This window comes from Rhinopithecus roxellana, chromosome 13 (assembly GCF_007565055.1).
Source record: "Rhinopithecus roxellana isolate Shanxi Qingling chromosome 13, ASM756505v1, whole genome shotgun sequence".
Taxonomy (NCBI): Eukaryota; Metazoa; Chordata; class Mammalia; order Primates; family Cercopithecidae; genus Rhinopithecus; species Rhinopithecus roxellana.
In genome coordinates this window covers 4,821,483-4,835,278 of record NC_044561.1, presented here as the reverse complement: position 1 = coordinate 4,835,278, position 13,796 = coordinate 4,821,483, and the positions used below count along the sequence as shown (strand labels likewise).

Below are 13,796 nucleotides of genomic sequence, written 5' to 3'. Positions count from 1 at the left end.
CTTGGCCCTTCCTCTCCAGGGTGCAGAGGGAGCAGTTGTGGTGCTTTTGGGCCTTCAGGGCCACAGATGAAAGGGGAAGATCATCCTGAGGTTAAAATCAAGCTCATCCTCGGCAACCAGTCCTAGTAGTTTACAGGCTTGGGGTTCCTGGGAACTTCGTTGGCATATAGTGGGGACAGGAGCAGGGCCCGTGTGCTGCTTGGAGTCTGGAATTCTGTTTGTGACTTGCTGGAGTCCACAGGGCTGGCTGGAAGCACATGCACCATCTCATGTTGACCTGATAAGTCTCAGTTTACACCAACTCTGATCCTGGCCTGAGGGAGGTTTGGGCAGGTGGCCTCTCTTTCTGTTGCATGACCATGAGTGACTGCATCTCTTCAAACTCCAGTTTCCTTTTCTGTAAAATAGGGACACTAGGTCAGGTGCAGTATCTCATGCCTGTAATCCCAGCACTTTGGGAGGTCATGTTGGGAGGATTGCTTGAGCCTAGGAGTTTGAAATTAGCCCTGGCAGCATAGTAAGAACCTGTCTCTCCAAAAAATAGAAAAAATTAGCCAGGCGTAGTGGTACATGCCTGTGGTCCCAGCTACTCAGCAATAGAATGAGACCCTTCTCGCAAATAATAAAATTGAATTTAATGTTTAAAAATAGACATTAATAGTATCCCCTGGCTAGCACTGTCACAAGATTAAGTGGGGTAAAATGTAAAACTGTCAGTACCCTGCCTGGTCTAGTGTGGGCATGCTCTATTAGGATGTCGTCGCTAGTGAAAATCACTCAGTGTGTGGTACCTGTTGCCGGGAGGCTTACAGTCTAGCTAGGGAAGTGAGGCTAATGTGCTCGAGGCAATTTTGAGACGAGCTGTGACCCGAGGGGCATGGGGACGGTGTTCGGAAGGGCCATCATGGCCCCCAGCTGGACCAGATGGCAGGAGTCCTCAGACGAGTCTCCCCTGTCTGTGGGTGCAGGTGGTGTAGACTGGGCTGGTGGTCCACACTGGTGCTCCAGCAAGGACGGGCTGCATCAGGGAAGCCTCCGTGGGGAAAAGGAGCCAAGACTTCACAGAGAGCTGGGATGGGGGCAGGTAGGAGGGGGACTTGCTCATCCATACTGTTCCTGTTTCCATTTCTCCACCTGCAGTTGATACCTAGGCCCCCTCCCCATTTCTAATGTTACAGCTTTTGTTAGCATCTGCTCTCATAAACTTTGCACCCCTACTTCATGTGCACGCATTCGTAATTGATGTAAATGGCATCATGCCCCACATCCTTCTGTTCTGGGTCAGTGTGTCGGCGTAGTCGTGCACATCCTTCCTTCTCCTGCACTGCTGAGCCCCGTGCTTACCTGTGCATTCCCCAGGGAGAGGCCCCCTACGTGTCCTGGGACCCAAGGGAACATTTCTGTGGGGATGTAAGCCCGGAATGAAGCTGCCGGGTCATTGTAGGGCACGTGCATCCTTCATGGCTGAATGGCTGCCTGGTTGTGCATTGAGGCCTGCCCAGTCTCTTCCACCAGGATATCCAGTAAAGGGTGCTGTACACCCACCTCTACCCACACTTGGCCTTTCCCACTCTCTAATGACTGCAGTCTACAGGCATAGAGCTGCCTTGCTGTTCTCAGGTGCATGCCTCTGGGTACCCACGTACAGGACATCTCTGTGTGTCCTTCGTGCTGTCATCCTAGCTACTCGGGAGGCTGAGGCAGGAAAATTGCTTGAACCCTGGGAGGCAGAGGTTGCAGTGAGCCGAGATCGCACCACTGTACTCTAGCTTGGGCAACAGAGCTAGACTCCGTCTCAAAAAAAAAAAAAGAAAAAGAACAGTTTTGTTGAAGGAGCCCCACCCTAAGTCACAAAGGTATTCACGTACATTTTCTTCTGGTCCTGTTATGGTTTTACCTCACATTTTTATGGGGTGCCTGCTGTGTGGTAGACCCTGTGGAAAGCAATGGAGAAAGAGTGGTGGATTAGAAAGACACAGGTCCACACCCTCTTAAGGCCCAGAATCTGAAGGTGTTAGGGGCTGAGAGCACCACAGAGCTTAGCATAGTCCTGTGTCTGCACAGCAGGCTTTCCCCAGCGTCCTTATGGAAGGCACCTCTGGACTCTTCACAGCAGGATGGAGGAGCTGACGTGGCCTCTTCGGATAGTACCCCCAGCATGCCTGTGACAAGCCACTGGGTTTCAGGTAGAGACCCTTTCTGTGCTCCTGATTGCACGGATGTTTCTGCATAGGGATGGTTGAGATTCCAGCCCCCACCTCATCCTAGCTGACTTTAAAACTGAGGCTTGGCTGACACTGGGTTCTCAGAGGAACGATTAGAAGCCTGGCTCACTGAGAGGGAGTGAGTGCGGCCTGGAGGAGGGCAGGCGGCAGGGTGAGTCCTGGGCTCGGGGAAGGGCATGGGGAAGGGAGTGGATTCCTTGGAGGCAGAGCTTGATTGTGAGTGATGCGGTCCCCCAAGGCCCATCCCTGGGAGGCAGGAGAGCGGCCTCCGGATTACCCTAGAGAGGAGGTTCTTGGCCAAGGCACAGTGGCTCACGCCTGTAATCCCAGCACTTTGGGAGGCTGAGGTGGGCAGATCACCTGAGGTTGGAAGTTCAAGACCAGCCTCACCAACATGGAGAAACCCCGTCTCTACTAAAAATACAAAATTAGCCAGGCGTGGTGGCACATGTCTGTAATCCCAGCTACTTGGGAGGCTGAGGCAGGAGAATCACTTGAACCGAGGAGGCAGAGGTTGTGGTGAGCTGAGATCACACCATTGTACTCCAGCCTGGGCAATGAGAGCGAAATGCTGTCTCAAGAGAAAAAAAAAAGAAAGGAGGTTCTCTTTCCCAAGGTGGGCACAACCTGGAGAAGGCGGGGATGCTGTATGCAGAGAAGCCTGTCTGGGGCCCAGGGATCCCATGACCTCTGTCCCCGCATCCGCCACCTGGAGGGTGGGCAGCTCCCTTTTTTGGCTCGCCTGCCCTGGGTACCACTGGGCAGCCCCGTTCTTTGGAGGCTGCTCTCAGTCCTTCATTCCAGGATGTCCCCACCCCTGCCAGCCTTCTGAGCCCCACCAGTCCCCAAGCCTGACACCTTTCAGGATGCAGGCCTAACCCTCCCAGTTTCTCAGCATCTGCCCTCCCTCACTGCCAGTCGCTCCCTGTGTTCTGTGTTCCACTCCCAGCCGACTTCTCTCAGGGCCCCAGGGTCACCATGAGGACACACCTTCCTTTTGCCGGTGCTATTCCCTGTGCCTAGAATTATTTCCCTGGCCTCACCTTTAATCTGGCCAGCCTCCTACCTGTCCTTGAAGATGCCCTTTGGATATTGCCTTCAGGATACCTCTCACCCCCTCCTCCCAGTGCCCCAGTTCCAGTGCCCTGTCCCCAAGCACTGAGTCCCTCAGTAGGAACATGCTTGGCCCTCCATCTGCCAGGCAGTCCCTCAGGGGAGTGAAGGGACGTCCAGGCACGTGTATGCTGAGCATTTGTCTTTGGTAGCTTAGTTTCTGAGTGGAGTGAACCTGAATTTAGAGGAAGTTAGGTACATAGCTTCACACCTGGTTCAAAAATGAGGATTTTGTGAATGAAGCCATTAATATCACAATTAGTAAGTTTGGAAGAAAGCATGCTTATATTCAGTTTCTACCTAAAGTTTTCTGCTATTTGGCTATCCCAAAACAAGCTCATGTTTTGAAAAAGCAGAAGAGAGCTCTTTAATTACAAAACTGATAGAGCAGAAATAGTTAACTACATATGTGCTGATTTTAATGTATGATTGATTTGTTAAGTATTTGAAAATTAATTTTCTTGCATTTTAAAAACAAGTCATTATTATACCTTTGATTTAAAAAAAAAAAAATGTATTAAAAAGGGAACAGGCCAGGTGCTGTGGCTTACACATGTAATTCCAACACTTTGGGAGGCCAAGGTGGGAGGATCGCTTGAGCCCAAGAATTCAAGACCAGCCTGGGCAACATGGCAAAACCCTGTCTCTGCAAAAAATACAAAAATTAGCCAGGTGTGGTGGTGTGCACCTGTAGTTCCAGCTACTCTGGAGGCTGAGGTGGGAGGATCACTTGAGCCTGGGAGGTTAAGGCCACAGTGAGCCATGATTGTGGCATTGCACTCTAGCCTGGGCAACAAAGCAAGACCCTGTCTCAGAAAAAAAAGGAACAAACTTTAGTCAAGAAGGCATACAGATGGCAAATAGTCATAAGAAAAGATTTCCAGTATTATTAGACTTTAAAAAGATGCAAATTAAAATCATAATGCAATATTGCTACACTAAGTAGAATGGCTGAAAATAACAGAACAAAATACCTGACAATACTAAGTGCTGGGAGCATGCAGGATGGGGAACTCCCATACATTGCTGATGGCAGTGCACAGTGGCACAGTCACTTTGGATAGCAGTTTGGCACTTTGGTTAAACATACATGTGCCATGTGACATTTCCACTCCTAGGTATTCACCCAAGAGACGTGAAACCATATGTCCCCACAAAAGACCAATAGATGAACGTTATAGCTTCTTTATTCATAATTACCCCAAACTGAAATGACCCAAGCAGCCTTCAACAGGAAGAATGGATAAACAAAATAGTGGTATAACTACACAATAGGATACTGCTTAGCAGTAAGAAAGAATGAACTTCTGACATAGACAGCAGCATAGATCAGTCTCAGAAGCATTATGGTGGGTGACAGAAGCCAGTCTCAAAAGCCAGGCTGCATACTGTGTATTCCATATATCCTTGCCATCCTGGAAAAGGGGTAGAAATCATGTCTGTGGTTGCTGGGGGCTGTGTGGGGAGGCGATGGGGCTGCAAGGGGGCACAAAGGCACTGCATGAGAGATGGAAGTGTCCTGTTCCTTGCTGTGGAGGCGGTAGACAGCGGTATATGTTTGTTCACACTCATCTAATTGTACCCTGTAGTGGGCAGTTTCGCCTGTGTGTAGATTCCATGTCAACCTAGAGAAACAGCCAGCAGTAACTCTGTTCCCGGGATGACTGCAGTGCTTTGCCCAGGGAAGTGGAAAGGCCACATTGCTCTGTCCCTGGTGGTTTATGGCGAGAGAGACTTGCAGTGATGGCCTGTCACGAGCCACCACACAGCCATTTCATTAACAGGACAGCATGCCCGGTGTTGCTGGGGTGCCTTGATCCCAACTGTTTGGCATGCTCCCCTTCTCCCATTGGCTCTGTGCTCAGAGCTTGCCTCTTGTCCCCAGCAGTGGTCACAGGACCAGCACAGGCTCCTCTGCAGCCTCTAGGACCAACTGGGAGCTTACATGGAAACCTAAGATGTGCACTTACAGAAACATTCTTCCTGTATTCATCGCGGCTTTCCAGGTTTCAAGAGTTGTCGTGTAAATGTGTGTTGCAGCTCCTGTGTGTGCCGATGGGTGGTACCAACATGTGACTTGTTAAGAAATATCATTTTCTTTTCCCTAAAGCTTTAACCAAGGGTTCTGAAAACCAGAGAGATAAGCAGGTTTCAAGAGAGCCAAAATACATGATTTGATGGTGATTACCAATTTGAATACTGTTGGTAATAGGCAGATGAAAACCAGCTCTGGGTCATGGCTTCATGTCAACTGTCAAGTCTAAGTTAGGGCTGTGTTACCTCAGCTTCTTCTGCCACCAGTTCGGCGATATTGAGTCGCTTGTTGGGTATTTTTTTTCGTCCTGCTGTCAATTTCAAAATGACAGTAAGGCCTCGTTTTAAGGGAAGCTACCACATAATGTCACTTCCAATGAGCTGTGAAAATGCTCGCTTTTGACTTCCTCACAGGAGCTGCTCGAGTATGGAGTGGACGCTCAGGTTCAGCTCATGTTTTGATGAGCTGACGAGCTGCCAGCCTTGCTGGGGGAGGTCTTTGGAGGGAATGAACAGAGCCAAAAGTCTCATCTGCCTCTGGAGAAGGCTGCCCAGGCTAACCACCTTCCAGGGGTCTTTGCTGTTCACAAGGATTCTGATTCTCATAGGAATGGAGTCATCTCAGCCCATCTAGCTCAGCCTCAAGGACAGCCCTTCCTCCAGGTGCTGCAGCCCCTTTCCCTCCCCTTGCCCATCTCTGCAGGGCCAGGCAAAGAGATTTTAGAAAAGGTAAAACTGACAAGGGGTTGACTAAGATTTTTGAAGGCAATGGGAGAAAAAGGCTGAAAAGAGATCATCTTTCTGTCATATTTCCTTTGGGTGCTCAAGTTATCAGCAACTGTATCCTTTCTTTTTTTTTTTTTTTTTTGAGACGGAGTCTCGCTCTGTCACCCAGGCTGGCAGTGCAGTGGCCGGATCTCAGCTCACTGCAAGCTCCGCCTCCCGGGTTGCCGCCATTCTCCCGCCTCAGCCTCCGGAGTAGCTGGGACCACAGGCGCCGCCACCTCGCCCGGCTGGTTTTTTGTATCAACTGTATCCTTTCAAGCCAGCAGCTCAAAGAATGAAACATACCAAACGTTTTCATTTTCACCCCAAATTAGCCATTAACATTTCCTCAGTTACTCTTTTAATACTTATAACTTAGGTGAACTAGTTTCTCTTTTCATATGCGAAAAAAGGCAGTCAAAACTCAGCTTAGCCCTGCAAAACATTTGCCATCAAGACAGTCCTACCTAGAACGCTTTGAAAAACTGCCTTTGGGCTGGGCGTGGTGGCTCACACCTGTAATCCCAACGTTTTGGGAAGCTGACGCGGGCGGATCACAAGGTCGGGAGATCGAAACCATCCTGGCCAACATGGTGAAACCCTGTCTCCATTAAAAATACAAAAATTAGCTGGGTGTGATGGCATGCATGCCTGTAATCCCAGCTACTCAGGAGGCAGGAGGCTGAGACAGAAGAATCGCTTGAACCTGGGAGGCGGAGGTTGCAGTGAGCTGAGATCGCGCCGCTGCACTCCAGCCTGATGGCAGTGAGACTGTCTCAAAAAAAAAAAAAAAAAAAAAAAAAAACAACTGCCTTCAGCTCCAGCCTAGCCACTGTGGCTGCAGGATCTTGACTAACCATGTAACTTCTCTAAGCCTTTGTTTCCTCATCTGTAAAACGGGGACACTTATTCGTACTAGGTAGGGGAGATAATATTTGGAGGTGTAAAACGCCTAGCAGGTTGCCTGGCACATGGTAGGTGCTCAGGAAGTGGAAAAGTTTTTACGGCTGTGATTGGGAAGTAATAACCCAGCACGTGATGGATGACATCAAAGCAGAAGGCTTTGGTTAGATGTCACCTACTCCAGGAAGCCGGCCCTAGCTTCTCAGTCTGCGTGAGGTGCTCTTCTAGGCATCCTCAGCCCCGCCCCTTCTTCAATGGTAGCCCTTCCTGAGCCAGTCAGCCTCCCTTCCTGACCCACGGCCCAGTTTCTGCTTGGTACCCAACCTAAAGAACATTGAGAAGCCCTCGTTCCCTGATGTGTATGATCTCATTAATAATAAAAATAGAGAGGTTCATTAACTACACAGGGTGCCTTTCAAACTCTGGGAGTGGGGTGTGGTAAACGTGACCCCAGGGGCGCATCAGGGCCTGGTTGGCATGGAGGCCATTTGTGCAGCAACGAAGGACAGGCTGCCCCAAGCCCCCTGCCTCCCAGCTAGTTGTGTCTCCTAGGTCGGGAACTACAAGCGGACTGTGAAGCGGATCGACGATGGCCACCGCCTGTGCAGCGACCTCATGAACTGCCTGCATGAGCGGGCGCGCATCGAGAAGGCGTACGCGCAGCAGCTCACTGAGTGGGCCCGGCGCTGGAGGCAGCTCGTGGAGAAGGGTAGGGAGGCCCCGGCACAGGTCCTGTGGCCTGGAGGCAGCTATGCCCCAGCTATGGGCTCTGGGCACGTTGTGACCCTCTCTATGCCAGTTTTCTGTCTTTTAAGATTGGGGCAAGAGTGCATTTCCAAGTTCCAGAGCAGAGTGTGATTTTTATGCTCCATGAACTTTTGTCCACTTTCCTCGGGGACACAGAACTACAGCCCTTGTCATCCATAGGATACACTTGCCCTTGCCGAGTTAACTCAGAGCTCGGGTAAGTTGCTATCCTGTGGGAGGCCTTGCTGCTCGGCACCTTGGTTTCTAACACAGAGAGCCGTTTATTTTTAAACTTGGCCATCTAGCAGGTCAGATAAGACTAGCTGGCAACACCTGGCAGTCTTTCTGAGTTTAAATTTTAAGGGAATAATTATAGGTGCTGTATGGCAGAGGTTTCACCCCCTTCTGTCCCCACCGAAAAGCTCAGAAGCTTCTGCAGCTTCGTCACTGCCACTGTTGTGTGGACAGGGGCCGTGTTGAGAACACACTTCCCAGCAGTGAAGGGGGAGCTTGACTGATTACAGGCTTTCCGGCACAGAAGCAGAGCAGCGCGGGTTTCTCAAGGTGTGTTTTGGGGCAGGCTCTCCTTTGCTGACTGGCTGTCCTCAGGAGCCAACTGGGGAGCCAGACCCCAGGCGAACCAGGTCTAGTCCAGCTGCCTGTCCTTTCCCGTCATGCTGACATGGGTTGTGTGTGTGGGCTTAGTCCAGTCCTTAGTGTAGGGTGTGTGCCCAGGCTGTGGAGCAGGCACGTGGCGGAGGAGGGGCCTGGGGTAGGTCTGCTCCCTCGGTCGGTGGCCCTGTCATCATTTCATTTCCACCTGCTCCAGCCCCTCTCCCGGGATCCAGCTGTCAGTTAAGAGCTTGAGGTTTACAAAGCTCTGGTCCAGAGCAGGCTCTTGCTTCCTGCTCTCCTGCCTCCTGCAGGATGGGCTTCCATTCTGCTGAGGGGACAGTCTTCGTTCCAGTGTTCTCGAGCTTGTGCTCAGAGCCAGGCTCTTTCTGGGAGTGAATGAACGCGGTCCTGCAAAGGGAGGCAGCGCAGGTCTAGCCAAGGGCCAAGCAGGGCGGATAGGAGCCACGCCAGGAGAAGCGTTGGCATGATATGGATGGGTGCCCAAAACCTGGGAGAAGCGTCTGCTCACTTCAGAAGTCCCCCCTTCTTTGGCCACTGTTAGTAAATTAAGACTTCTAAGATGTGGAAATTGGAGTTTTTAAAGAGTTCAGTGGCTTTAAATAAAGGAAAGGAATGGCCAGATGCAGTGGCTCACGCCTATAATCCCTGCACTTTGGGAAGCTGAGGCGAGTGGATCACCTGAGGTCAGGAGTCTGAGACCAGCCTGGCCAACATGGTGAAACCCCATCTCTACCAAAAATACAAAAATTTAGCTGGGCGTGGTGGCGGGCGCCTGTAATCCCAGCTACTTGGGAGGCTGAGACAGGAGAATCACTTGAACCCGGGAGACAGAGTTTGCAGTGAGCCAAGATCGCGCCATTGCACTCCAGCCGGGACAACAAGAGTGAAACTCCATCTAAAAAAATAAAAATAAAAATAAAGGAAAGGGATGTAATACCCCAATTTTCCTAACACGAGTGGCAAAGCAAATTCAGCTTCAGGAACTGAAAAAGGCGCAGGGTCCCTGAGAGAAAAATATCTGAAACCACGAAAGGAAACCCTCTGTGGTCTAAATGCCCACATTGAACAGCCGAGGTGTGAGCAGAGGAGACCCCCCCATGCCCGGCGCTGGGTGACCCACAGCTTCTCTCCCCTGTGCAGGGCCCCAGTACGGGACCGTGGAGAAGGCCTGGATGGCCTTCATGTCCGAGGCAGAGAGGGTGAGTGAGCTGCACCTCGAGGTGAAGGCCTCGCTAATGAACGATGACTTCGAGAAGATCAAGAACTGGCAGAAGGAAGCCTTTCACAAGCAGATGATGGGCGGCTTCAAGGAGACCAAGGAAGCCGAGGACGGCTTTCGGAAGGCACAGAAGCCCTGGGCCAAGAAGCTGAAAGAGGTACATCTGTCCTGCAGGCTTCCTTGCCTGGCCTCACTCTGCCTGGCACCCCACCAGCAGCACCACCTCCTGCACCCAGGACTTTCTGCTACTGGCTCTAGGCACAGGAGACCATTTTAGGTTTCTCGCCTAAAATTTCAAGTAACATTGATACCTGTTTTTCTAAAAGTAGCAACCAAAGCCATTGAGTTTTGTTGAGCCTTGGCTAATTGGAGGCTGTCATCTGTCCACCCCAGCCCTCCGCTTGTGTGCCCGCCCCTGCCTGCAGCCTCGCCCCCATTCCCTGCTGGAATGGGCTAGACGGTAGATGTGCCACCCCCAAGACCCAGCTGTTCTCTGGCCCTGCACTGCCTTCCTCCTCCTAAGAATCATCCAGAACATGCCTCTGTCTTTCCGAATGGTTTTCTCTGTGTCTCCTTTTCTGTGTTTTAGCTTTTGTCACATCTCCTCTCTCTTCTGTTTTGTCCCTGGCCCCATTCGGAATGAAACTGTCTGTGTCTCATGAGGCCTTTGCTGTAAACTCCTCCTTCCCTCTAGAATGAAATTTGTGGCTTTGGCTCAAATAAGGAAGGATCTGTTGAGAGAGAGAGAGAGAGAGAGAGAGAGAGAGAGAGAGAGAGAGAGAGAGAGTGTGTGTGTGTGTGTGTGTGTGTGTAAAATAGCCATTAAAACCAGATGAAAAGTGGCCGATCGCCCTGCGCCCCCCGCCCCCCGCCCCCACCGCCCAGTATAGTCCTCTCGCTCATGCTAGGTTCCTCCTTGGAACTTTCTTTGTATTCGCTGATCCAGCAGCCTGGCATGGTCTTCCTGGGATGTCCATAAACCTCCATGTGCATGTTCCATGTCATCTCAGTGGCTTTCTCCACCCACCCCGTGCTCTGTCTCTGTTGTCCTCCCCCACACTTAACGCCCTCTAATTGACTCTGGCATGTAGCTTTTCCTGTACTGTATCTGCCTCCCACAACTCAAATGAAAGCTTCACGAAGGCCTAGGCTCTTGTGTTTCTTGCTGTGTCCCTGGTGCCTCAAACCATTCACGGGGCAAGCAAGTGCTCCATGAATATGTGTTGAGTGCGTTCCTGTTGTGACTAGTTGCTATGATAGTATACATACAATTTTGTACCTGCCTTTTCCTCCCCTCTTGGTAGCACAAGCATTCCGATGGTCTGTGTAACCTCTAGTGAGATCCTGAACTCCCAGCGACATGGCATTCAGGAACTCATTATCCCTGTAGGTAGAAGCAGCAAAGAAAGCCCACCATGCAGCGTGCAAAGAGGAGAAGCTGGCTATCTCGCGAGAAGCCAACAGCAAGGCAGACCCATCCCTCAACCCTGAACAGCTCAAGAAATTGCAAGACAAAATAGAAAAGTGCAAGCAAGATGTTCTTAAGGTAAATTGTACACTTGTTTTTACATGTCGAGTGTCACTGTGTCAGTTGTTCACATGTCTGGCACATAGTAAGCCTTCTGTACCTGCTTGGGTGATTGGGTGGATAGAGGGATAAAGAACCCAATAAAACACACCCCTGTCCTCAAGAAGGCCACAGGTGAGTGCCCTAGCACCTCACCTCACCACAGCCACCGTACCTCCTCAGTTGAGGGGCAGAGCCAGGCTCTGAGCAAGCTGGGGGGAAGAGACAGCTCTTTGTGCTCAGAGACACAAGGACAGCTGGGATTGCTGCAGGGAACTGCTTGTGCCAACATGGGCGTGGCCAGTGGTCGGTATGAATGGGCATGGCCAGTGATGGGTGTGAATGGTTGTGGCCAGTGGTGGGTGTGAATGGGTGTGGTGTGAGCTGGCATGGAGGGTTACGAGGACCAAATCGCCAGTGGCCTGGACAGCCGGGCTGAGTAAGGAGCTTAGGATGCTGCTGACCAGGAGCCACTGAGGAAGGCCTGAGCCTGGGTGGGGTCAGGGAGGAGGTGAGGAGGGTGAGATGGTTTAGAAGGATTGCTCTGCTTGTGTAGGGAGAGGGGCTGGAGGCAGAGACCTGGGGGAGGGACTGTAGGCTGGGAGCACTTGTCTGGGGAGCCAGGTGGGAGGGGGGATGGAGGTGCCCCGCAGTCTCCACGGTGACAGGCCGCAAGAGTGAGGCAGAGGCTGCGGAGCCAGGGGTGGCAGAAGGGTGGTCTTTGGCCCATGAGAGACCATGACCAAGCACTGTGGCATCCTGGGTGCCCTTCCATTTCTGTTGTGAAGGGGAGATTTTCTGCCCCGGTAGGTGAGTGAGAAATCACTGTGTCAACTATGAAGTGCTCCGCAAATGTCGACAGTGATTCTGCCTGGAAGGTCCTGGAGTCACAGGACGTAAAACCAGACAGCGTCATCGTCTTGTGATTTAATAGTTCACAGGAAGGGAGGGCTCAGCCCTCAGCCCCACCTTCCCTCCTTTGCTCAGCCATGACAGGTGAGGGCTGGGGGATGTTGTTGCCGAGGGCCTGCCCTGCCTCAGTGTTTGGAGAAGAAATTCCCCACCAGGATTTGCAGAGAGAGACGGAATGAGGTAGAAAGAGGCTGCACTCCAGGAAGAGGACATGGGCAGAGGGGAGGCAGGAGGCCTAAGCTGGTTTCACTACCCACCAACCTTTCCCGGCCCCTGTCAGTTAGGTGGTGGCATCCCTTTTTTGTGAATGAGAAAACCAAGATCAGAGAGGTTAAGTCGTACCATCCAGCAGGTGAGAGCAGGAACTTCTGACCTCAAGCCCATACGTATGCCTATGCCCTTTCTCCACTGTTCCTCACTGCTATGCTGTCGGCGTAGCAAGGGGAACCCGTCATCTACACGTTCATACTTAGACCAAGTGTCAGAATCCTCTGGGAAACCCCTCTCACTCCCATTGCTGGAGCCAGGAATCTGGGCTTTTGAAGTAGCCCAGGTGCCTCCATGGTGGGATCAGGTGAGGAGCCTGGAACCAGCTACTGAGTGGGGGGCACGTGGGCTCAAGAAGCACAAGGTCCTGGAGAACTCTCCGGCCTTTGCCAGAATCCCAGGGAATCAGGTGCCCAAAAAGGTGCCTAGAAGAAAGATGGGGCTTCTCCATGTTGGGCAGGGCCGTGCCTGTGTGAGAGAAAGGGAGACGGAGATGGAGAGGAAGAGAGGCCTTTCATGTTTGACAGCCACCCGGAACGTCAACTCAGGCTTTTGCAGAACAGGCCCAGGGCGCGAGGTTGGACATAAGTGTCTGGCAGGATGAATGGGACACTTTGCAGTGGGTTGCCTCCTGGGGCCCTCCCTGCCTCTGTGGTCTGGCCAGTAACTGCAGGACGTGAGAGGTCCTTGTGGGCCTAGAGCTCTGGAGAGGAGGCCAGTCCCTCCCCAGCACCCTTCTTGACGCAGTTTCCAAAATCCAGCACACAGCCTGGGCAACGTAGTGAGACCTCATCTCTACAGAAAATTTAAAAATTTAGCTGGGTGTGGAGGCGTGTGCCTGTAGTCCCAGCTGCTTCAGAGGCTGAGGCGGGAGGATTGCTTGAGCCCAGGAGTTCAAGGCTGCTGCGAGCTGTGGTCACACCACTGCACTCCAGCCTGGGTGACAGAGTGAGACCCCATCTCTAAAGTAGGTAGGTTGGTAGGTAGGTACATACATACATACATACCACTGCTGACTGGATGCACATGTACTTTCATGTTTCTTATCAGCCATCAACTACATCTTGGAGCATCCATCAGAAAAGAACTTTTTGCATTTAGTGCTAAAATATTACAATCCACCTAAGGGTGAAGGCCGCCTTTTGTTTTACTCCATGGGTGTTCGTTGAGAACTTTCTGTGCCCTGCAAGGGGGTTTCCAGAACAGTGATGACCCTGCTCAGTACCTGGCCTGTGCTGGGGGCAGGACTTGGGGCCAGCAGGGTCGGCCACAGGCTGAGGGCAGGGGCAGCCCCAAGGTGGAGCATCTTGTTGCCATTAGTGCCCTGAGAGCTCCTGGGAGGCTATTGTGTCTTGAAGGCTCCTGAGATGGGACTGCTCTGTGTCACTTAAGCAGTATCCGCCAGATG

The 13,796-nt window shown here is 51.7% G+C and overlaps 1 protein-coding gene across 4 annotated transcripts in view; it reads left to right on the top strand.

The window, feature by feature from the left end:
• Nucleotides 1-13,796, top strand: part of PACSIN2 (protein kinase C and casein kinase substrate in neurons 2) — a 151,790-nt gene that overhangs the window by 121,460 nt on the left and 16,534 nt on the right. For all 4 annotated transcript variants that reach the window (XM_010371595.2, XM_010371461.2, XM_030913875.1 and 1 more), the window contains exons 3-5: nucleotides 7,593-7,749; nucleotides 9,564-9,799; nucleotides 11,033-11,188. In XM_010371595.2, coding sequence (XP_010369897.1) covers nucleotides 7,593-7,749; nucleotides 9,564-9,799; nucleotides 11,033-11,188 — 549 coding nt within the window. The remainder of the gene's footprint in view (nucleotides 1-7,592; nucleotides 7,750-9,563; nucleotides 9,800-11,032; nucleotides 11,189-13,796) is intronic.